The 21893-nt window shown below is 45.5% G+C and overlaps 1 protein-coding gene and 1 long non-coding RNA gene across 3 annotated transcripts in view; one reads left to right on the top strand and one right to left on the bottom strand.

Annotated features, from left to right (window-relative positions):
• Nucleotides 1–14967, top strand: part of Rhbdl2 (rhomboid like 2) — a 75420-nt gene extending 60453 nt beyond the window's left edge. Inside the window, exon 8 of the mRNA XM_027399214.2 lies at nucleotides 14795–14967. Coding sequence (XP_027255015.1) covers nucleotides 14795–14800 — 6 coding nt within the window. The 3' untranslated portion in view covers nucleotides 14801–14967. The remainder of the gene's footprint in view (nucleotides 1–14794) is intronic.
• LOC113833848 overlaps nucleotides 5384–21893 on the bottom strand; it is a 39614-nt gene continuing 23104 nt past the window's right edge. For both annotated transcript variants that reach the window (XR_003482000.2, XR_004768166.1), the window contains exons 2-6: nucleotides 18833–18961; nucleotides 15842–15952; nucleotides 8731–8886; nucleotides 6403–6473; nucleotides 5384–5749 (exon numbers count right to left, since the gene is read on the bottom strand). This is a non-coding gene — a long non-coding RNA (uncharacterized LOC113833848). The remainder of the gene's footprint in view (nucleotides 5750–6402; nucleotides 6474–8730; nucleotides 8887–15841; nucleotides 15953–18832; nucleotides 18962–21893) is intronic.

The following is a 21893-nucleotide window of genomic DNA, read 5'->3' as shown; positions in this document are numbered from 1 at the left end:
GAAATTTTTTTTAAAGATTTTATTTATTCATTATGTATATAACATTCTGCTTCCATGTCTATCTGCACACCAGAAGGAGGCACCAGATCTTATAATGGATGATTGTGAGCCACCATGTGGTTGCTGGGAATTGAACTCAGGACCTCTGGAAGAGCAGTCAGTACTCTTAACCTCTGAGCCATCTCTCCAGCCCCGAGGTGAAATCTTTTGGGAGGTGCTTCCTCAGAGTCAGCACCCAGAAGCTGTGTTCCAGAGGTGAAGGTTGTAGCTTGTGCTGGCAGTCAAACTTGGTAGTGTAAGAGTCCCCCAGGTGGTACTTGTTTTGAAGGCATGAAGGCTTGGTTCTATGTGGTAGTGCTGGAGTTCTTGAACTGCAAGAGGCTGTCAGTATTCAGCATGTGTACTAGCACCCTCCATGGCCACTGCATTAGCTCCTGCCTCCATGTTTCTGCTCTGTTTGAGTTCCTGTCCTGACTTCCTTTGATGATGAATAGTGATATGGAAGTATATGCCAAATAAACCCTTCCCCCCCCACCCCAACTTGATTTTGGTTATGGTGTTTCATCACAGCAGTAGTCACCCTGACTAAGACACTTGGATAAGTCTATTGTGTTGATAAAAAAAAGATTTAGGGAACAGTGTTAGTTCTTTTCTGATATACAGTTGTATCAAATAGCTACAGTAAACAGTTATAGAGTCATGGCAATGAGATATAGACCAGGGCTTCCAATAGCAAGATGGCCCAAATGGTAGTGGTTTTTCATCTGAATGTTATCAAAAGCAACGTCTACTGCTCTCTTTGCATGGATTAAATGTACTCATCTTTAACTGAAACCTTTTTCATTATATATTCAATTCAGGCACATAGTTCTACACATTTTTAGTGGTAAATGTGTGATGTGAAAATGTCCTAAAATAATTTTAGGGGCTAGAGGGATGGCTCAGCTGTTAAATGCACTTGCAGCTCTTCAAGAAGACCTGAGTTTGGTTCCTGGTATCCAATTCGGGTGTCTCACAAGCACCTGTAACTCCAGGGGCAGAGGATCCAACACCCCCTTCTGGCATTTCTGGGCACCTGCACTCGCATGCAACACATCCACATCCACACACACATATGCATATAAACTAAAAGTAAAATCTTTAAATCAGCTGTTTATAGGTCATTGAAAATACTTTAACATGCAAAGATAGTCAAATGAACCCTGACATTATCAAGATACCTTCTGCAGTGCTCTGCTGAATATATTTTTATTATTCTCTCACATTTTCATATGTATCTGTAATGTGTTTTGTTGATTTCTATCTCCTATCAATCTCTTATCCCACTATCACTGCCTCTGAACGCTTTCTCCTTCCCCACAAGTCTGTTACCTATTTTCAGATACTGTTTTACTTTTTGTATTTCTGTTATTCCCCCATCCTGAGCCACTGCATTTACTTAGGGTTGCTTGCATGAGCATATGTGTAAAGCCATTTTACTGGAGCATGTGTAACCCAATAATGGCTACACCCATGAAGAAAATGATTCTCCCAGCAACAATATGCCAATAGCATATCATGTCTCATGAGCCCCATCCCTATCCATGAAGGAATGTTGGTGGTCCCATCTTGTGCAGGTACACACACCCAATAGCAGGCCATGATATTAGGAGTGTCAAGTGAAGTGAGTGAAGTTCTAAATGTGGGCGGGACTTCCCAGGGATGCCAGCATATGAGGAGTATCAAGTGAAGAGCTTTTACTTTCTTTCTTTATGCCTTCATCTTGAGTTGGTGAATATATCTAACTGTTGCTGCTCTGGTCCTGTGGCTACCATTGGAACCTAGTCTTTCCTGTCTTCCAGTGTAGACACCAGTGGCTCTCTAGAAACCACCCACTCCTTCAGCACCGGATTGAGAAGCTGAGGCATCCAGGTTCAGGGATGAAGAGGCTACTGGATTCTTAGCCTTTCCAGTGTGAAGACAGTATCACCAAAATGTGTCCCCGCACCCCTCCTCCGTGTGTGTGTGTGTGTGTGTGTGTGTGTGTGTGTGTGTGTGTGTGTGATGTATGTGTGTTAGGATACTCACACACAGGTCCCAAACATTCATGTGGAAGTCAGATGACAGCTTTTGGAGTTGGTTTTCTCCTTCTGCTATGAGTTACAGGGATGCAAGTCCTATCATCAGGCTTGAGTGACAAATGCTTTTATACTCTGAGCCATTTCTCCAGCCGTTTTTTATCTGCAGTCTTAGAGTCAAAGCCTGTGGGCTGACAGCTCCAACAAGCCAAACCAGATCAACCATCCTGTGACTCCCAAGAGAACTCCCTCTCTCTCACCCAATGATCAGACTTCCAGAGCTCACTCTTACCTGGCCCTACCACGCCTGTGCCCTCCATATGCTGTATCTTCCTAGACACTGATGTCCCTAACAACAACAGACTAGGGCCCAAGGCTTCCCTACATATGGAGGTCAGCCCAGGTCATAGCCATCTTTCCTCTAGCCCCGCCCACTGCATCACAGACAGACAGGGTAGCTAAAGTTGTGACTCTCCAAAGAGTTTCATTTTCTCCAAACCCAGGGCAACAGTAAGTGTTGACAGCAGAGGCTGGTGAACTTTGCAGTGTATTTATCTTGTCAACAGATTGTGCCAGAGAGAAAACTAAATACTAAAGAACTTTCCCATCACAGTGTAGGATTGATGATCAAGGGACAAGGCCCTAGTTCCCAGAAGTGTGAGAGGGGAAAATGAATTGGCAAGACTTTAATTCACCCAGAAGACTGTATGTCACTGTGAGCCTCCAAAGATTGGACAGACAAGTCTCAGGACCAATCACTAGGGCTCATTTTGCACCTAAGGCTGTGAAACTCCTCAAGGCTGTGCCAGGCCACAGCAGGGTGTTGACTGGTGTGGGTTCTCGTCAGGCAGAGTTGGCTGACTTTTTACAGCAATTGGAGAAACCAGGACATCACCCTCTACTTGGAGGCTCCGCTCGAGAGAGCTGGGCCTCTGACGCTAAAGGCCCCTCCTTAGTCACCATAGAGATATTGCAGAAGAGCCATAGTGCACATGTGGGGTCAGAAACCCAAAAGAGCTCCTTTATAAACACATCGTATAGGATATGGCCAAAGAAAAATCACGAGGCAATGCTACCAATAGAGACCCAGGGAAAAGGAAGGACAATGGCCTTCTCTAATAAGGTGAATACACAAGAAGAAAAACCTCAAAGCCCTTCAGTACAGAGCCATGAGGACTTGTGGAAGGGCATATTCATAAGAGATGGCAACGTATCACCAAGGAGGAGGCCCAAAGTGGTGTCCCAGTACCCCGAACTTGATATTTTTGAAAAACAGGGCTTGGAGGGAAGGAAGATCCAGCCCCAGAAAAAGCAGTTGCTGCAGGCAACATTGCCAATTTACAGACTGGAAGGGAGACATGAAGAGGAAATACTGATGTTAAAGCAGGAGACGATGAACAAGAGAGTTAAGGAGAAGGACACCTGGCTCCAGTTCTTACCAGACAAGCCATTCTTGGGGCAAAAGCAGAGGCAGATGGGCTCACTGGATTTGGGAGAAATGAGTCTGCTGGACAAGAGAAAGACCCAGGCCTTGGAGCTGTCAGCCAAAGACCATCATTTGAAGTCAGGATCCAGAGCGCACACAGGGAATCTACATCCATTTGATCATGTTGACAACAATGAGGCCACAAGTAAACAGTCAAAACAGGAGAAAAGAATGCTGAGGATGGAATGTGACCCAGTCACACTGGCTAATCGTGAACAATTTCCTTGCAAGACCTGCTCAGAATTCCCCAGTGATCTGAGGAAGCTGAACTTCCCCATTGGCAGATCGAATTATTGAAAACCTGGTTTGTGCCTCAAGAACAGTAAAGGTCTTCATTAAGGCCCCGAGGCTGTGGTTTCTGGCCAGGGCAATCGTCTGCTGAGATCCAGAGGTCTCTGAGACAGCTCCTACTGGGTATCCTCCCTTTCTCCCTCCTGTCTTTTCTGGCTGGCCCTCCTGAGACTATGTCCATCATCCCTCTAGGGATTTCCTGGGACATCATGCTGCTGAGTCTTCTCTTATCCTGGTCTTTGCCTGTAACCATTGGCCTCAGATGAGGTCAGCCCACTCTTGAAATCCCTTCTAAAAGAAGGTCTTTCTGAAAGTTTGTCCTCCAGGGCCTGGTGGACACCTTTGCCTGTAACCATAGGCCCCAGGCTAGAAGATCCTTTGCAGAGTGTGGCACTCTTACCAAAGTTGCCCTAGGAGGTCCTCCTGAGAAGAGTCAGGGGGTCCCTCAGCAGTTGTCCTTGAGTCCTGTTTCCTGGTACCCATGGCCCACCACCAGATCTCTTGAAGCTGCCCATCTTTGGAGGGCGTCTCTGGAAGACCTTTTTGGAAGCTGTGATCTCCTGCCCTGGATTGGTCCTTTGGGTCAGTGTCTGGAGATCCTTTGCGGGAAAGAATGCCTACTCGGATGATGGACCTTGAGACACTTGTCAACATCTTAAGACCCTGTTTCTGTGGAAGGATGCTGTTAGGGATGACCATCTTTGACCCTCTGTCTCTACAAGAAATGGGCCCCTTGGATCCCTTCAGAGTCACTGTTGTGATTTCTTGTGAGGCACCAGGATGAGTCTGATTCTCAGGCCCTGCTGAAAGCCGTTGTTTTGTTTCAGGTCTTTGGCTCTCAATGTAGCTGGCACCTCTTTTCCTTATTTTCCTCATTCTTTCTGGACCCTCTCTCAAATTCTCACTGTAGCTTGTGGTGGATTCTACAGCAAAGGCTGGTTGTGAGCTATAAGGATACCCCAGTGAATACTAAGGGTGAAATGGCCATTTTTAGGGTAGGGACAAAGCCAGGCCTTGCAGATAAATCCCCGTGATGGCCTCAATGTGCAGAATAGAGAGTCCAGCCTGCTTGGTCACTCTGAGGGACGGAATCTGATGTCTGTGAGTTCCCAGACCAAGTGCACTGGCTGCTGAGACTTGGTGGCCTACTCCATGTGGAGAAGGCTTACAGGCAAGGCCCCCCCCCCCCCCCCGCTGCATGGGGGTGGCAGCATAAAGCCACATGGTACTGCAGCAGCATGCAAGCTCTGTTGGGATTTTTTGGGCAATCTCATTGATCACTTCTAAGCTCAGTGCGGTGCAGAAGGCAGAGGCCATTGGTCACACAGCTGGGCTAGAAGTATGACTTAGACTGCTAGTGTGTCCAGAGTTACTCAACCAGTGCCACAGTGTGAAGGTGAAGCCTAGGTTCCCAAGAGGACACCCATAGTGGTGGGCATTGTCAGGGGAAGGGGGTGGTCACAGAGACAACACCAGGATGCCAGTTGCAGGGTTTCTTGAGGACTGAGCAACCCCTTTGGGGCAGATGAACTGGGAGCCACACAAACAATTGGTGTCAAAGAGGTCTTGGCTGAGGAATGGATATAGACAACACAGCTTGTTCTAGAAGGAAAAAATTAAACACCCATGAGTGGCAATCAATGTTCTTTTCAACAACCCAAGTGGTTCAACTCCTCAGGCCTGACCTCAAATGATGGTCTTTGGTTGACAGCTCCAAGGCCTGGGTCTTTCTCTTGTCCAGCAGACTCATTCCTCCCAAAACTGTGAGCTCAGCTGCCTCTGCTTTTGCCCCAAGAATGACTTGTCTGGTAAGAACTGGACATGTTGCTCAAAGAGACCAGAAGAGGGAGATGGAATCCCTGGGACAGGAGTTGGTTGTGAATCACCGTGGTGTGCTGGGAATCCAATCCAGGTCCTTTGGAAGAATGAATAGTCAGTGCTCTTAACCTCTGAGACATCTCTCCAGCCCTGTATTAACTCTTGAAGGAAGAGACAATAGTATGCACTGTTCTATTCTTTCTGTTTGTTTGTTTTAAGACAAGGTTTCTCTGTGTAGTTTTGAAGCCTGTCCTGAACTCACTTTGTAGACCAGGCTGGCCTTGAACTCACAGAGGTCCACCTGCCTCTGCCTCCTGAGTGCTGGGATTAAAGGCACGAGCCACCACTGCCCAGCCTAGAGATGACTTAATAATGCCTTCCTCTGCAGGATCTGTGTAGAAAATTGGGTAGGGAAAATCCATAATATATTAATTTGATCTAACAAAGAGGTGGATTCATCTGTTTATGTTACAGAAAGAACAAGTTTCTGTATTATTGAATCTATATAGTAGTTAGGAAAGATGAGGTCCCTTAAGTTCAGTAGTGAGATGCTTAAATGGGTCACATTAGGTTAAGCCTCAGGACAGAAGGCATAAATAATTCATATGGGTTGTACAAACATTGAGCTGACAGATGTGTAGGTTTGTCTTATTCCAGGAAGCACCTAATTCTTCCAGTTCAAGAGCACAATGATCCTATAAGCATTTTAGTTGAGGAAGCCCTAATAACTTTTAATTGTCTGGTCCATACCTGCTAATCAACGGTAGACAAAAGTTTTGTTTGTTTGAGATAGGGTCTCTGTCTTAGTCAGTGTTCTGTTGCTGTGGAAAAAAACAAAAACAAAAAAAAAAACACCATGACAAGTGCAACTCTTACAAAGGAAAACATTTAATTGGGGCTTGCTTACTGCTTCAGAGGTTTAGTTCATTGTCGTCATAGTGGGTAGCAGGGCAGCATGCAGGCTGACAAAGTGCTGGAGAAATAGTTGAGAGAGTTCTACATCTGGACCTTTAGGCATAGGAAGAGAGAGGCACTCGGTCTGCCTTGAGCTTTTGAAACTTCAAAACCCACCTCCAGTGACACACTTCCTCCAGGCAACAAGGCCACACCTACTCCAACAAGGTCACATCTCCTAATCCCTCTTAAGTAGTGTTACTCCCTAATGATCAAGGATTCAAAGCTGGCGTTGGTGGCACACACCTTTAATCCCAGCACTCAGGAGTAGGCAGAGGCAGGTGGATCTCTGAGTTCGAGACCAGCCTGTTCTACAAGAGCTAGTTCCAGGACAGCCTCCAAAACCACAGAGAAACCCCCAAAAAACCAAAAAACAAAACAAAAACAAAAACAAACAACCAACCAAACCAAAACAAGCAAAAAAAAAAAAAAAACAAAACAAAAGAAAACAAAAAAAGATTTCAAATATATGAGCCTAAAGGGGGCATTCTTATTTAAATGCCATAGTCTCACTATGAAGTCCTGGCTGGCCTGGAATTCACTATTTAGACCAGGCTGGTCTCAAACTTATAGATCCACTGATTCAGCCTCCCAAGAGCTGAGATTAAAGCTGAGTACCACTACTTCCAGCATTCTATTTTTAAAATTTTAAAAGAACTTGTTAAAATCCCATGTGGTTTCAGAGTTTGGTTCTGGTCCAGACAGTAGTAACACTATTAAAAGAAGGTAGGGACTAGGTTGATAACATGGCTCAGCAGGTAAATCCTACATACCCGAGTTCTATTCCAGGTCTCACATGGTAGAAGAAGAAAACTGAGTCTTGGAAGTTTTTCTCTGACCACACATATTCACATGCATAAATAGATGTAATAAGATATATTTTTGAAAGAAGGTGTGGATAACTCAGATTGCAGGCTGAGGAGGGGCATCTGTTGCTTCCTGTTTGTTGTCATCTTTGTCACAGAAGCATCGAGTAGAGACAGTACAGCTGCAGCTACCTGCTTTTCCCAAGGTGTTGGCCCTTGGTATCTGTCTGGTTTTGCCTGTGTAGCCTCTACACATGGGCCAGGCCAGGGAAGGGTGTGGCTGCATCCTGAGAGCTCTCCAACCAAATGGGCTAGTTGGCTAGCTGTCAGTCATAGGCATCAGAATGAAAAAAACGATCAGAAAGTACTGAGGGAAATTTTTAGCAGTAAGATAGGAAAAATGTATTTTCTCACATGAAGCCTTGTTTGACCAAAAAAGAAGAGGAAAGAGAAGAGAGAGGAGAGGAGAGGAGAGGAGAGGGGAGGGGAGGGGAGGGGAAGGGGGAGAAAGGGGAAGGGAAGGGGAAGGGAGGGGAAGGAGAGGGGAGGAGAGGGGAGGAGAGGGGAGGGGAGGAAAAGAAAAGTTACCATTTTTTAGGGTCTAGCTTGGGAGGGTGAGCTGTGGTTCCTGCACTTTTTAGGGTCTAGTTTGTGTGGGTGATCTCTGGTTCCCCTGTGTCTTCCGCAAAGCATTGGAATAAGCACATGGAGATCACAATGTAGCAAAAAATACTTTATTCAAACTTTATTCAAAGCAAAGCGAGCGATAGTACTGATTAGAAAGGAACACACTGTCAAGATTAATATGGGGGTGGGGAGAGCTAGAGAGATGGCTTGCAGTTAAGAGTGCTTGCTGTTCTTCCAGAGTACCTGAGTTCAGTTCCCAATACCCATGCCAGGTGGCCTTCAATGCCTGGAACTGCAGCCCCAGGGGTTCCCACACCTCTTTTTGGCCTCTTTGGGTCCTGCACATATGTGACATGAACACACACATACAGAAAAAATAATATTTGGAAAAAAAAGAAGTCTCAGGCTGCATGAGTTGAATGAGTGAAGTGCTCAAAAAAAAAAAAAAACCAACTCAGATTATTGTTTGTGGCTTCCTTTATGGGGTTCCAGGAAGCCGACTATGTCTGGAATGAACTATAATCTAGAAATGGAGGGCACACTTGTGATCTGGACCTTGAGGCAAGAAGACACATGCCTTTGATTGTGATCTTGAGGCTGGAAGGCACACCTTTAATCTGGGCCAGGCCTTCTGCTGGGAGGACAATGGAAGAAGGAAGGGTTTGTTCAGTTTTCACCTGCCTGTCCTCACCTTGTCAACACATCCATTCCTTCTCTGGCACTGGAGCTTACTTCTTCAGGGTTCCAGCAGATACAGGAGACCAGCTGAGACACCCAGCCTTGTGGGACTGAGCAAGTAATAGATTCTTGGACTCTCCATTCACAGCTAGCCATGTTGGACTGCAGCCTGTAAATTATTCCAATAAATTCCCATATATATATACATATGTATATACAGAGAGAGAGAGAGAGAGAGAGAGAGAGAGAGAGAGAGAGAGAGAGGTTCATTGCATAACTTCTGTGACTCTAGAGAACACTGACTAATAAATACAGTTGCTAAAGGGGCATTGTAACAGGTTTTATTTGGGTTGAAAGATTAAGTTACATAACTTAAGTATGCAAGAAAATTATGCATAGGAATATCATCACAGACGAGGGACTCTCCAAAACTGTTCACTTAGAGGGCACAATTTGCCTTATTGTGCATCCACCTGAAACCAGTCTAGGCTGGATCAGTCCATTTTACATAGTTCCCAGGTGTCTAGAAGAGAAATCAATTTCTCAGTTTAGTGCAGTTCTAAGCACAGTTAGTGTTGGTCGTGGTTCTGTATTGCTAACAGGTTGATAGGCATTTTTTTTTTTTTTGAGAGATGAAAACTATAGCACTAGCCAAGTGCAGTCCCAGGTTGAAATCTATAGCACTAGCCAAATGCAGTTCCAGATTGCTAAAATAATTATGTTCAAAGGGCTAAGTATCTCAACACCTCAGGTGGGCTGAGAAACTCCTGACAGGAATGCTGACTTGAGGTTAGGATCCAGGAAGCTTCTGATAAAAGGTCAATATACTAACCTCCTTTGTTATTTATTACTTTGAGATGAAGGGGATCAGACCTATACATGGAATCTTCCATCCCCAAAGTTCCCTTTTCTGACTCTATGGTGCACAGTATCCACTCTATGGAGAGACCACTGCCCTTCACTGTTCAGATGGGATGACCATCTGCTCTGTACAGGCCGGTCTCTTTATTTCCATGTTGCCTCCATCAGTGCTGATGTAATAGTGCTGGCTTGCCTGCCTCATCTCCATACAGAATGGCCCTAGAATTACATTTGAAATAGACATTTTGACAGTATACAGGGTCTTTGAGAATCTGATAAAAGCATATTATGAACAATTTCACCATCAAGTTTTAGGCTCTTTCTTGGAAATCCTATAACAGGGTTGGTCTTGTCAGCCTGAGTTTCTAGAACATATATTTGAATGTCAGGCTCATCAATTTCAGGAGAAAACTAGCTTTAGGAACATTTCAACTAGTTGTCATTTTAGATAGAACAGTCTTAGCTATCTTTCCAGCCCCAAGACTCCATATTTTTGTTTGTTTTGAGACAGGATCATACTATGTAGCTTTGGCTGTCCTGGAACCAGCTCTGTAGACCAGGTGGCCTTGAACTCACAAAGATCTGCCTGTATCTGTCTCCCGAGTACTGGGAATAAAGGCATGTGCCATCACCTCCATAAGGCTAAGACTCCATATTTTGATGGTTACATTAATCACACCAGAAATCTACTTGACACTCTTGTTCTTTTGTCTCAGTTAGTTTAGCCCCCAATGACTGAGCTGAACCTAGAAAGCCTTTCCTGTCACAGAAGACACCCTGGTAGCTTAGAGCACGTCATCCAAATGGCCTGACATCTCAAAACTAGTTCTACAGAACCGAATGCCTCAGAGCACTCTGAGAGACAATGCTGACTGTCAGATGGCATCAGAACAGGTCAAAAAGAACCCAAAGGAACTGAGGTGCAAAACCAATCAGAGAGAAACTTACATGGGGACATATTCTTGATTCTAAAACATCTTCAAATGCTCTTCCCCACTCTGCTTCACCAGAGAAAAGAAAACAGATGGTGCTGTCCCAAGTGGAAACCTATGAGACTGTCCTGCTAAATACATGATTCCAGCAGCTGCCAGGAGTCCTTTAAGCTTTTCCTGTCCCTTTGGAGTCAGCAATCTAGGAAGAACTGACACTCAAAATGTGTCTCTTTCTCCAGGCTTAGTTCCACACAGTTATCAGTGTTATTTTGTCTTATTTATTTTACCATTATTAATATTATAGGGGGTGAATATGAGAATACAGGAGTGCCAGGAAGTGGTGGCACACACCTTTAATGCCAGCAGTTGGGAGGCAGAAGCAGGAGGCTCTCTGTGAGTTTGAGGCCAGCCTGTATCGAGAGAGAGAGAGAGAGAGAGAGAGAGAGAGAGAGAGAGAGAGAGAGGAGAGAGAGAGAATTGAGAATACAGGAGCATGAGTTCATAACACACATATGAAGGGCAAAAGACAACTTCAGATGTTTGTTTTCACCTAGCTCTGAGAGTTCTTGAGAACTAAGTCAGGTTTTCAGGCTTGTATGAGAAGCCCTTTTATACTCGGAGTTATCTGGTCCTTCCAGTAGAAGTCTTTTTTGTTTGTTTGTTTTGAGACAGGGTTTCTCTGTGGCTTTGGAGCCTGTCCTGGAACTAGCTCTTGTAGACCAGGCTGGTCTTGAACTCACAGAGATCCACATGCCTCTGCCTCCTGAGTTCTGGGACTAAAGGCATGCGCCACCACCGCATGGTTCCAGTAGAAGTCTTAGAGTCACAGCCTCTGTGCTGGTAGCCCTAACAATCAGAGAACACCCTCCCTTCCAGAGCTCACTTCTCACCTGGCCATACCACCCATATGTCCTCCATATACAATATCTTCCTAGACACTGGTGTCCCTAACACCAACAGGGATCAAGGCTTCCCTGCACATGGAGGTCACCCCAGGTCACAGCCATCTTTCCTCTAGCCCCGCCCACTGCATCATAGACAGGTAAGGGTAGCTAAAGTTGTGACTCTCCAAAGAGTTTATTTTCTCCAAACCCAGGGCAACAGTAAGTGTTGACGGCGGAGGCTGGTGTATTTTTCTTGTAGACAGATCATGCCAGGGATATCTTGAAGAGAGTTAGTGTGGATTGATAAGTGACAAAGCCCTAGTCCCCAGGAGTGTGGGAAAATGAATGGCCAAGAGTTTGGCTCATACAGAAGACTGGATGCCACTGAGATCACCCTCACCCAAGGACTGAGCAGCCCTGCATATTGGCCAAGCTCTAGGGCACATCTTGCTGCTCAGGAAGTAAAAAACACCTGGAGCTCTCAATCTAAGAGTATTAGTTTGGGTGCTCTGCGGATTAGCCAAGCAGAGTCACTTCCACTTTTCCAGAAACCAAAGAGAGAACATCACCCCTTACGGGCAAGCTCTGCTGCTGAGTGCTGGGACCCTGCCCCTGAGGTTTTTTCCTCATCACTCATCACAGGGACGTTACAAAGTGTCTTTGCTAAACGTCTGGAGTTAGGGACCAGAAGAGACTCCCTTACAAATCCAAAGGAGGCATGGACAGAGAAAAATCTTGAGGCAACAGCACCACTAGAGACCCAGGGAAAAGGGAGGATGCTGGCTTTCCCTCGGCAGGTGACTAACCAAGGAGAAAACCCTCCGACCCCACAAGGTGAGGGCCATAAGGACTTGTGGAAGGACATAATCATGAAATACGGCATTGCATCACCAAGGAGAGGCCTACAAATGGTGTCTCAGCACCCCAAACGAACAGATAATTTTGAAGGACATGTCCTAGAGGGTAGAAAGATCCACCTGAAATTAAGGTCACAAGTGCAGGAAATGAAGGACATATGTAGTTGGGAGGAGAGCCAGGAGGAAGAGGTACAGATGCCAAAGAAGGAGAAAGCTAAGGATAAGAGAGCTAAGGAAAGGGAGGCTCAGTACCAGTTCTCCAGAGAAAAGGCATTCCTCCAGAGAAAACTAATGGAGCTGGGCCTAGTGCCTGTGGAAGGAACAAGTCTGCTGGACAAGAAAAAGACCCAGGCCCTGGGGATGTCAACCAGAGACTATTATTTGAGTTCAGGCCCGAGAGAATACAGAGGAAAACCACTTGCTCAAGATGACAACAATAAGGAGGCCACAAGAAAACAGTCAAAAAAGGAGAAAAGAAGGCGGAGGATGCAGTGGTGGGATCCCATAGTCTGGGGTGATCCAGTCATACTAGTTAATCGTGAACAAGCTTCTCGCAAGACCTGTTCAGAATTTCCTAGTGACCTGAGGAAGCCGAACTTTCCCATAGGCAGCCTGGGTTATAAAAACACTACTTTTGTGCTTTAAGATCATTAAAGGTCTTCATTAAGGCCCCGAGGCTGTGGTTTCTGGCCAGGGCAATCGTCTGCTGAAACCCAGAGGTCTCTCAGACAGCTCCTACAGGGCATCCTCCTTTCTCCCTCCTGTCTTTCATGGCTGGCCATCCCTCTAAGGATTTCCTGGGACATCCCGCTGGTGAGTCTTCCCTTATCCCGGTCTTTGTAACCATTGGCCTCAGAAGGGAGGGGGTGTCCCTCAGCAGTTGCCCTTGAGTCCTGTTTCCTGGTACCCATGGCCCACCACCAGATCTCTTGAAGCTGCCCATCTTTGGAGGGCATCTCTGGAAGACCTTTTTGGAAGCTGTGACCTCCTGCCCTGGATTGGTCCTTTGGGTCAGTGTCTGGAGATCCTTTGAGGGAAAGAATGCCTACTCGGATGATGGACCTTGAGACACTTGTCAACATCTTAAGACCCTGTTTCTGTGGAAGGATGCTGTTAGGGATGACCATCTTTGACCCTCTGTCTCTACAAGAAATGGGCCCCTTGGATCCCTTCAGAATCACTGTTGTGATTTCTTGTGAGGCACCAGGATGAGTCTGATTCTCAGGCCCTGCTGAAAGCCATTGTTTTGTTTCAGGTCTTTGGCTCTCAATGTAGCTGGCACCTCTTTTCCTTATTTTCCTCATTCTTTCTGGACCCTCTCTCAAATTCTCACTGTAGCTTGTGGTGGATTCTACAGCAAAGGCTGTAGCACAGTCAGGGCAGGGCAGAGCCCTAAAGATGGAGAATTCTCAGTTGTTTAAAGTGTCTATTGGTATCTCCATGAGCAGACTAGAGAGTCAGGCCTGCTGGGCCACTCCGAGTCTTCAGCAATGGGACTGACACTGTGGTACTGGTGAGTTCCCAGACCAAGAGTTCTGGCTGCTGAGGCTTGGTTACGACTGCCTTTGGAGGAGGCCAGTGTTTTGATGCCATTCAGGAGTGGATGGACACACCAGGGATGCTGTAGTGGGTGCTGTCCTGGGCAACCTCAAGCTGAAGGAACTCCCTCTCCTGACTTTTAGCCTGAAGTGATAGAGCACTTCACAAACCCATCCAGGATAGGGGGAGCTGAGACTGCTGCCCATATACAGTTGGGCAAGAAGCGTGTCTTAGGTAGAGGTAGCCATGGGTCAGTTGCATCTACCCACAACCATTGATTGCGTGAAGCTAGGACTCCAACAGCTGTGATGACACAGGCAGCTCATGGAGGGGATGGATGAAATGCTGTGACAGTGGCAGGGCAGCCACTCACAGTGAGGGGCATAGGAAGGAATGAATGTGGACGCTGCTTGTTTCAGAAGGAAAATTTAAAATGCCAGGGCATGGCCATTGGATGATTCTTTTAAGCAACTCAAGTAGGTCGACTCTCAAGTGACTTGCCCTGCCAGCCCTTCCTCACTTTGCTTTGGGGAGTCTCTTGGGAGGCTGCTTCCCCTGGGGTGGGGGTGGGGTGGGGGTGGGGGTGGGGGTAGGGGTTGACCCCTGTTAGCCAATTTCCATGGCTCCCTTTGAAAAGTACACCGAGTTCCACATGCATGTTTTTGTGTGCAATCATGGGCTATTTTTAATATTATTAGTTGGATATAGGTCTAAATGTAACATGTACACACACACACACACACACACACACACACACACAATTTATATGTGTGTATATGTTTTGCCTACATGTGTGTCAGTACCATGTGTATTCCTGGGTCCCATGGAGGCTAGAAGAGGTCTTTGGATTTCCTGAACTGTAGTTATAGACTGTAGTGAGTGCCATATGGGTGCTGGGAATCCAACACAGGTCCTCTGGCAGAGCAGATTTTAATCACCCAGAGTCTTTCCAGTCCCCCTTAGTCATATTTATACTAACACAATATCTTATTTTGTGTTTTTAGGGGTAATAGATTGGACACGCTGATTCCATAGCAAAATCCGGGCATGGAGACTTGATGACATAGATTTCTGTATGGACTTGACCAGAGGTTTTCTGATGAAATCTGCTTGTGTCCCATGTCTGAAATTTGGACCTTTCAGAATTCATTTTTAATAAATCATTTGTTTGACATTATGAGTGTACCAGTGTGTTTTCTAGTATCATATCCTTAGTGTTTAAAGGATAACTTTTTCTGTTAATTCTCTTTAAAACATATTCTTTTCTGTTGTTCATTTTTATCCCTCAGTCAATTCCTTTTTTATGACAGGGCCCTATGAAGCCTAGCCTGGCCTTGAATGGGACATGTGTCTATGTAACTGTGGATGACTTTGGCCTCCTGATGCTCCTGCCCCCACCTACCAAATGCTAAGACCCTGAGGTGTGCCACCTTGCCCACTTCCTCTGATTCTGGGGATGGACCCTGCGTTTCCTGCATGGTGTGTTCACACTCTTTCCATTAAGTCACATGCCCAGCTATCTGTCTGGTAATTCTTTATGTTTTGTATTTACACAGACACTGGGGAAATGCCTAGTTCCTGGCACCCCCGATAAGCCAGTCTTAACTACCTGTCCTCAGCAAACCAAAAGACACAGTGAAATGAAGATAAAGAAAAAAATTCTTTTTCAAGTGTCAGTACTGAGGAGACAGGGCCACAACTCCATCTGTCACCCTCAGCAACTCAGGGACTCCGCTAGACCAGTGGTTCTCAACTTTCCTAATGCTGCAACCCTTTAATACAGTTCCAGCCATAAAATGATCTTCATTGGTACTTCATAGCTGTAATTTTGCTACTGTTGTGAGTTATAATGTGAATATTTTTGGAGATGGGTTTGCCAAAGGACTTGTGACCCACAAGTTGAGACCATTGCCCTAGATTTTAAGGAGCTAGAGACTTGTGGATTGGTGCTGAATTTCAGGATTAGCCAGCACTGTGAGGCTGAGTTTGAAAGTTTTTAAAGATATGTTTTTAAAGATTTATTTATTTTACCTGCACATTTGTATGTGTACCTTATACATATCTGGTGCCCGAGGAGGTCAGAAGACCTTGGATCCTCTGGAGTTGGTGTTACAGCTGGTTTTGGGTTTCCACGTAGGTGTTTCGAGTCAATGCTGAGTCCTCTGCAAGAGCAGTAAGTATACTCTTAACTTCTGAACCATCTCTCCAGCCCCCCACTAAAAGAAAATTTAATATAAACTTCTTCTTCTCCCTACACTTCTAAGTGTCTCTCTCTCTCAACCCTCAAGTTCCAAGCGAGTGAAGTCCTGAGAATGTGTGCTACTGATGTGTGCATGACCATAGCAAGACCTATGGGAAAATTGCCACATCCCATCCCCTGCCATGAGGCTCAGAGGGATGGCAAAGGCTTTTGTTGGTCTATGTGTGGGTGTTGATAGTGTGTGCAGAAAATGTCCTTTCTCCTCTCGATCATGGCCTGAAGACTGCTTGCCCAGAGACAGCTCTGCTTAGCTGGACTCTCAGCTCCAGCACTATGTCTGCCTGCATGTTACCATGTCCCACCATGATGATCATTACTAAACCTCCAAAACCATAATTGACCCTAATTAAATGTTTTTCCTTTATAAAAGTTGCTGTGGTCCTGGTGTCTCTTCACAGCAACAGAAACCCGAAGACAGAAGTTGATACCAGGGACGGGAGTTATTGCTGTGAAATGCTTGACCATGCTTTTGTTTGGAGGAATGTGGACTTTGGGAGTTTAGGTTAGGAAAGCAGTAGAATGCTTTAAGCACTGCTTAGTGGGCCACATCAGTAGGAGCATGGAAGATGGTGGTATTATGAGTGATTTGAACTATGGGGGGCTGGCTTAAGAGGTATAGACTCTGTCGTGTGGTTACTGATGTTAACTCTAATGAAGATTTATAACGAAAGGGAGCAAGCTGAGCAAGGAAAGTATTTGAGGAGAAAAGAAGCACCAGAAAGTGGAATGGAGCTAATCCTGTATTCAAGGACATAAACAGATTAAGAAATGGATGGGGTAGGGTGGAGGGTGTGCTGGAGAGATGGCTCAATGGTTAGGAGTACTTGCCTGCTCTTTCAGAGGTCCTGTTCAATTCCCAGCAACCACATGGTGGCTCACAACAATCTGTAGTGGGATCAGATTCTTCTGGTGTGCATGAAGATTGAGTACTCATATATATAAAATGCATGAATAAATAAATCTTTTTTAAAAAGAAATGAAAAAATGGGACTGGTGACCTCAGAAAAATCTGATCTAGCTAAATTTCCAACTTGTGAAAAGGAATTAAAGAAAAGTTTAGGGCCAGGTGTGCTGGTGCAGGCCTTTAATCCCAGCACTTGGAAGGCAGAGACTGGTAGATCTCTGAGTTAGAGGCCAGCCTAGTCTACAGAGCAAGTTCCAAAACAGCCAAGCTTAGGCAGTGAAGGAAACCATTGAAACCAGAAAGTTGGTGAGAGTGTAATTGAACAAGGGGGCTACTTTCCAGTCCCAGTAAGCAGCAGAAATTGGCAGCTTTGGCCGCTTGGTTCTAAAGTTAAGGATAGAAGAAAGCATTGTTGGACTTTCTTTGCACCACCAGCTCCCAAATAATGACACAGAGACTTATTAATTATGAAAGATTGGCCTTAGCTTAGGCTTGTCCCACTAGCCTTTCTAACTTAAATTAACCTTTTTCTACTAATTACACTCTACCATGTGGCTTTTAAATTCTCTTTCATTCTGTACTTCCTCAATGTCTCACTGGTGTCTCCTGCATGCCTAGATTCTAAGAAGGCCCACCTAACCTCTCCTACCTAGCTATTGGTCATTCAACACTTTATTAAACCAATCAGAAGGCACCTTAGAGCCAAGACACAGCTTTACAGTGTACAAAAAGATTATTTCCCAAGAAAGGGGTGATAGAATTTGCACTTGTGACTAAGGACAGCTGCTGAGGCCAGGCATGCGTCAGGGGTGTCCCTGAATGGAGGCCTAGAGAGGTCATTGTGTGAAGCTGTGAAGTTAAAGCCTGGACTGCCTTAGAAACCCCAAGATTTTGAAGATGCCAGAGCCTTGGGCTACCTGCCAAGGAGAGCTGCTAACAGGGAGTGGAAACAGTCCGAGAGAAAGAAGTGCGTTCGGTCAACAAAGCTGAATGGAGTTGGAGATCTGCAGAGATTAACATCAGACATGGAGATGCAGAGTTTGGAGTTCGCCCAGCTGGTTTTTGGTCTTGCTTTGGTTCCGTACTCCCCACTGTGTTTTCTTCCCTACATTTTGGAATGGTAATGTATATTCTGTGCCATTATATGTTGAAAGTATGTGACTTGCTTTTCCATTTTGATTTTACAGGGGATTACAGTTAAGAGATTTCATGAATCTCAGAAGAAACTTTGAACTTTAGACTCTAAATAAGTTTCAGACTGTTATAGACTACTATGGGGGCTTTTGAAGTTGGACGGATGCATTTTTTGCATTATGATATGGCTACAAGTCTTTGGGGGCCAGAAAGTGGAATGTGGTGGTTTGAAAGAAAATGGCCCCAAAGGGAGTGGCACTATTAGGAGGTGTGGCCTTGTTGAAATAGGTGTGGTCTTGTTGGAGGAAGTGTGGCACTGTGGGGATGGGCCTTGGGGTCTTCTATGCTCAAGATCCTGCCCACTGTGACAGATCACTTCCTGTTGCCTTCCTATCTGCTCCAGCACCATGTCTGCCTGCACACCACCATGTTGAACCATGTTGATAATGGACTAAACCTCTGAAAGTGTAAACCACCCCAACTGAATATTTTTTCTTTGTAAGAGTTTCTGTTGTCATGGTGTCTCTTCACTGTAACAGAAACCCTAAGTAAGACAGTCACTTTTGAGAACATTATGAGGAGTCTGCTTGCCCTATGTATGTTCCCTGGGTGTGACTAGAGAGGTGACCATGCTTTAGTCATTAAAAAAAAAAATAGGGGAATGGTCACACTCCTGAGCCTTATAATTGCTCCCTTCACCTAGCTAACTGCTGTTTAACATTTCTCACTTGAGAGAATTCCTACCGATAGGGATGAGACCCATCTGACTGCTTCTTGTTGGCTAAGGATGATGGAAGAGGCTGGCAGTTGATCTAGAGGCCTGCGGCAGAAACTGGGAGGAATTTCCATATCTGGTTCCATTTTTCAAGCCATCTACAACAGACAAAGCTAGTTGTCAGGTGGAGGGCAAACACATGTTCACCAGCAGGTCTAGGAAAGACAGGGGGCCCATTTAGCTTAGGGATCAATGAAGGTGCTGAGATAGCGGCTTCTTCAGAGTTGAACATGTACCTTTCACTGAAACATGAAAAGAGTTGACTATGAAGTTATTGCCCCTTCTTATTAGACTAATGGAGAAGTCTTATTATCAGAAAGAGGTCATTACAGGTAGAGCAAATCTTCAAGGGAATCCACAAGATAAGCCCCAAGTAAATATCTCCAGGTAAAGATACCATCTCTAAATCCTGTTTGAGGTAGTCATCCACACTAAGGAGCTATAGGATGGAAGATGCAGCAGATGAGGCCATAAGATGTAGGGGAAGAGAATAAGATAACCTTATTCCTTGGGCTGGAGAGATGACTCAGAAGTTAAGAGCACTTGTTCTTGCAGAGGACTTTGGTTCAATTCCCACCACCCACATGGTAGCTGACAACTGTCCTTAATTCCAGTTCCAGGCGATCTGACATCCTCATTGGGACCAGACATGCACTTGGTGCACCTACATACACTTAGGCAAAACACCCAATGTCTCCAAGAGGCATGCCCATGGTCCAACATGATGACTCAGAGAAGCACAGTGCTCCAAGCAGACCTCCGCAAGCCTTCTGTCCCACATCAGACACCCAAATGCTTTAAGGCCCATTGTGCAAATGGCATATTAGCCCAAGCATAGTTCTATAAAACTGAAGCAGCTCAGATGAACCAGGAAAGATAAAGCTAGTCACCAAAAATGGTTTATAAAGAACCCAAAATGCACCCGGTGTTGGTGGCACACATCTTTAATCCCAGCACTCGGGAGGCAGAGGCAGGTGGATCTCTGTGAGTTCGAGGCCAGCCTGGTCTCCAGAGTGAGTGCCAGGATAGGCTCCAAAGCTACACAGAGAAACCCTGTCTCAAAAAAAACAAAAAAACAAAAAAAAACAAACAAAAAAAAAACCCAAAAATGCACAAAAGAGTTCCAACCTAATGGAAAGCCAAAATCTAACTGGAGAAAGACATGGTAAAGGTCAAGCTTCCAAAAACACCCAATATTTTCATACAAATGCTTGTTTCTCTGCTCTACCTGACAGAGCTCTAACCTACTGGCTAATGCAGGAGGCTTAAAACAAAAAAAAACCCAACAACACCAAAAAAAAAAAAAAAAAAAAAAAAAAAAAAAAAAAAACTCCCTGGAAAAAAGCAATTCTATAAGCTGTTTGGGGCAGTTCAACTTCTTGCTCTCCATACAGGATCAGCTTGCTGCCAATGGCTGCCACTCAAAATGTCTTTCCTCTGGGCTGACTTGACAGCTGTTACTGAAGTTATCAAAGTCAGAGCCTATGTCCTGGCAGTTCTGATTAGTTAGGCTTGGCTATCCATCCTCCAGCTCTCCAGAGAACTCTTCTCTTGTCCCTGGCCTTCAGTTTGACACACCCCTCTCATCTACCTGTGCCCGTGCCTTTCCATATACAGCTGCTGTTCCTGTCAAGAGATAAAGGCACTGAAGACCCAGTGGGGCCTAAATCACAGCTCCCTTCACCCATCCCTGCCCACTTGCAGGGTAGTTAAAGCTGGGGTTGTGCAAGTTCGCTAGTTCTCAGACCAGGGCAGTGGTGCAGTGTGGAGGCAGAGGCCGGGGACACTTTGAGAATGAGTGGTGTGATAGAGAAGAACTACTGACCCCTGAAAACTCTGATCTCCACGGGGAGGACTTGGGAGGGGGAAGCCCTGGTCCTCGGGAGAGTGAGTGGAGGAAATGGGTTTCCAAACTCTGGGCTCCCACACTTGAAAGCAAGGAAGGCAAGTTTTATTGTGAGCCAGCCTCTGGGCTAGTCACTAGGGTTCATTTTGCTTCCCAAGTGGTCAAACTGCTCAGTGTTATCCTACCCAACAGTGAGTGATCTACAGGTTAGTAAGGGCGGGCCTACTCACCTTTACCAGCAGAAATAGGAGGAACCACAACACTTTCTATACTTGCAGGCTCTGCTGGTGACTGCCAGGTCTGTGCCTCCTGCAGCCTGCCAGGTACTGTAGAGTGGCTCTGATAAGTGCTTGGGGTTGGGAGAAGACTTACAGAGTGTGGCTTCATAAAGCCACCATGTGTGGTATTTCCTCCAATGAAAGATGGAGAAAGTGACAATAACAAGTAAGACTGCTTTAAAGGGAAGGGTCACAGCCTTGCTTGGCAAAGCAAACAGGAAAAATACATAGCTACCCAAATCCACAAAATACCAGCTAAATATAGCAACAAAAGGTATGTGCAGAAGTCCAGACCAAGTTGCAGCTACAAAACCCAACCAAAAATAAAAACAAATGTGACTGAGGGAAGAGCCAAGAGGTGGTATGGAAGGACTTTTCAGAGGACAGTGAGCTAGGACAACCTAAAGGGACACAAGTAGTGTTCAGATACATCAAACAGTAGTGACTATGAAAGAAACACTGCAGGGCAGGCAGTAGGGAGAATTACAGCCATCACAGAGAAGGCAGAAGTGAACTTATTAGCCTAGGAGGGAAGACACAGTCCCAGCTGTTGCAGGGAGCTGGGCCCAAGCCCATGGGAGAGGACAAACCAAGTCTGCTGAAGAGAAGTTCCAGGTCTTGGAGGTCTCAGCCAAAGAACACCAGGAAGAGCTATTTATCTTATGACTACCACAAGGAGGAAGTTACAAGAAGCCTGTTAGTGAAGGAGAAGTCTGGGGTAAGCCCATAATGCTAGAGAGTGTGAGGGTACTGCTGGTGAGCTGTGTTTGAACAGGCTGCTTCACGGAAGCCAAGTGAGTAATTCCAGAAAGATGAAATGAAACAAGAATTAGCACAAACTTCTTAAGCTTTGTGAATGTGGTGACATTGGCTTGGGGCCTGAGAGATGAGAATATGAGAAGCTCA

The sequence above is a fragment of the Cricetulus griseus genome, chromosome 2 (genome assembly GCF_003668045.3).
Source record: "Cricetulus griseus strain 17A/GY chromosome 2, alternate assembly CriGri-PICRH-1.0, whole genome shotgun sequence".
Lineage (NCBI taxonomy): Eukaryota > Metazoa > Chordata > Mammalia > Rodentia > Cricetidae > Cricetulus > Cricetulus griseus.
Note: the sequence above shows the minus strand (reverse complement) of the source record. Positions and strands in the feature narration are given on the sequence as shown.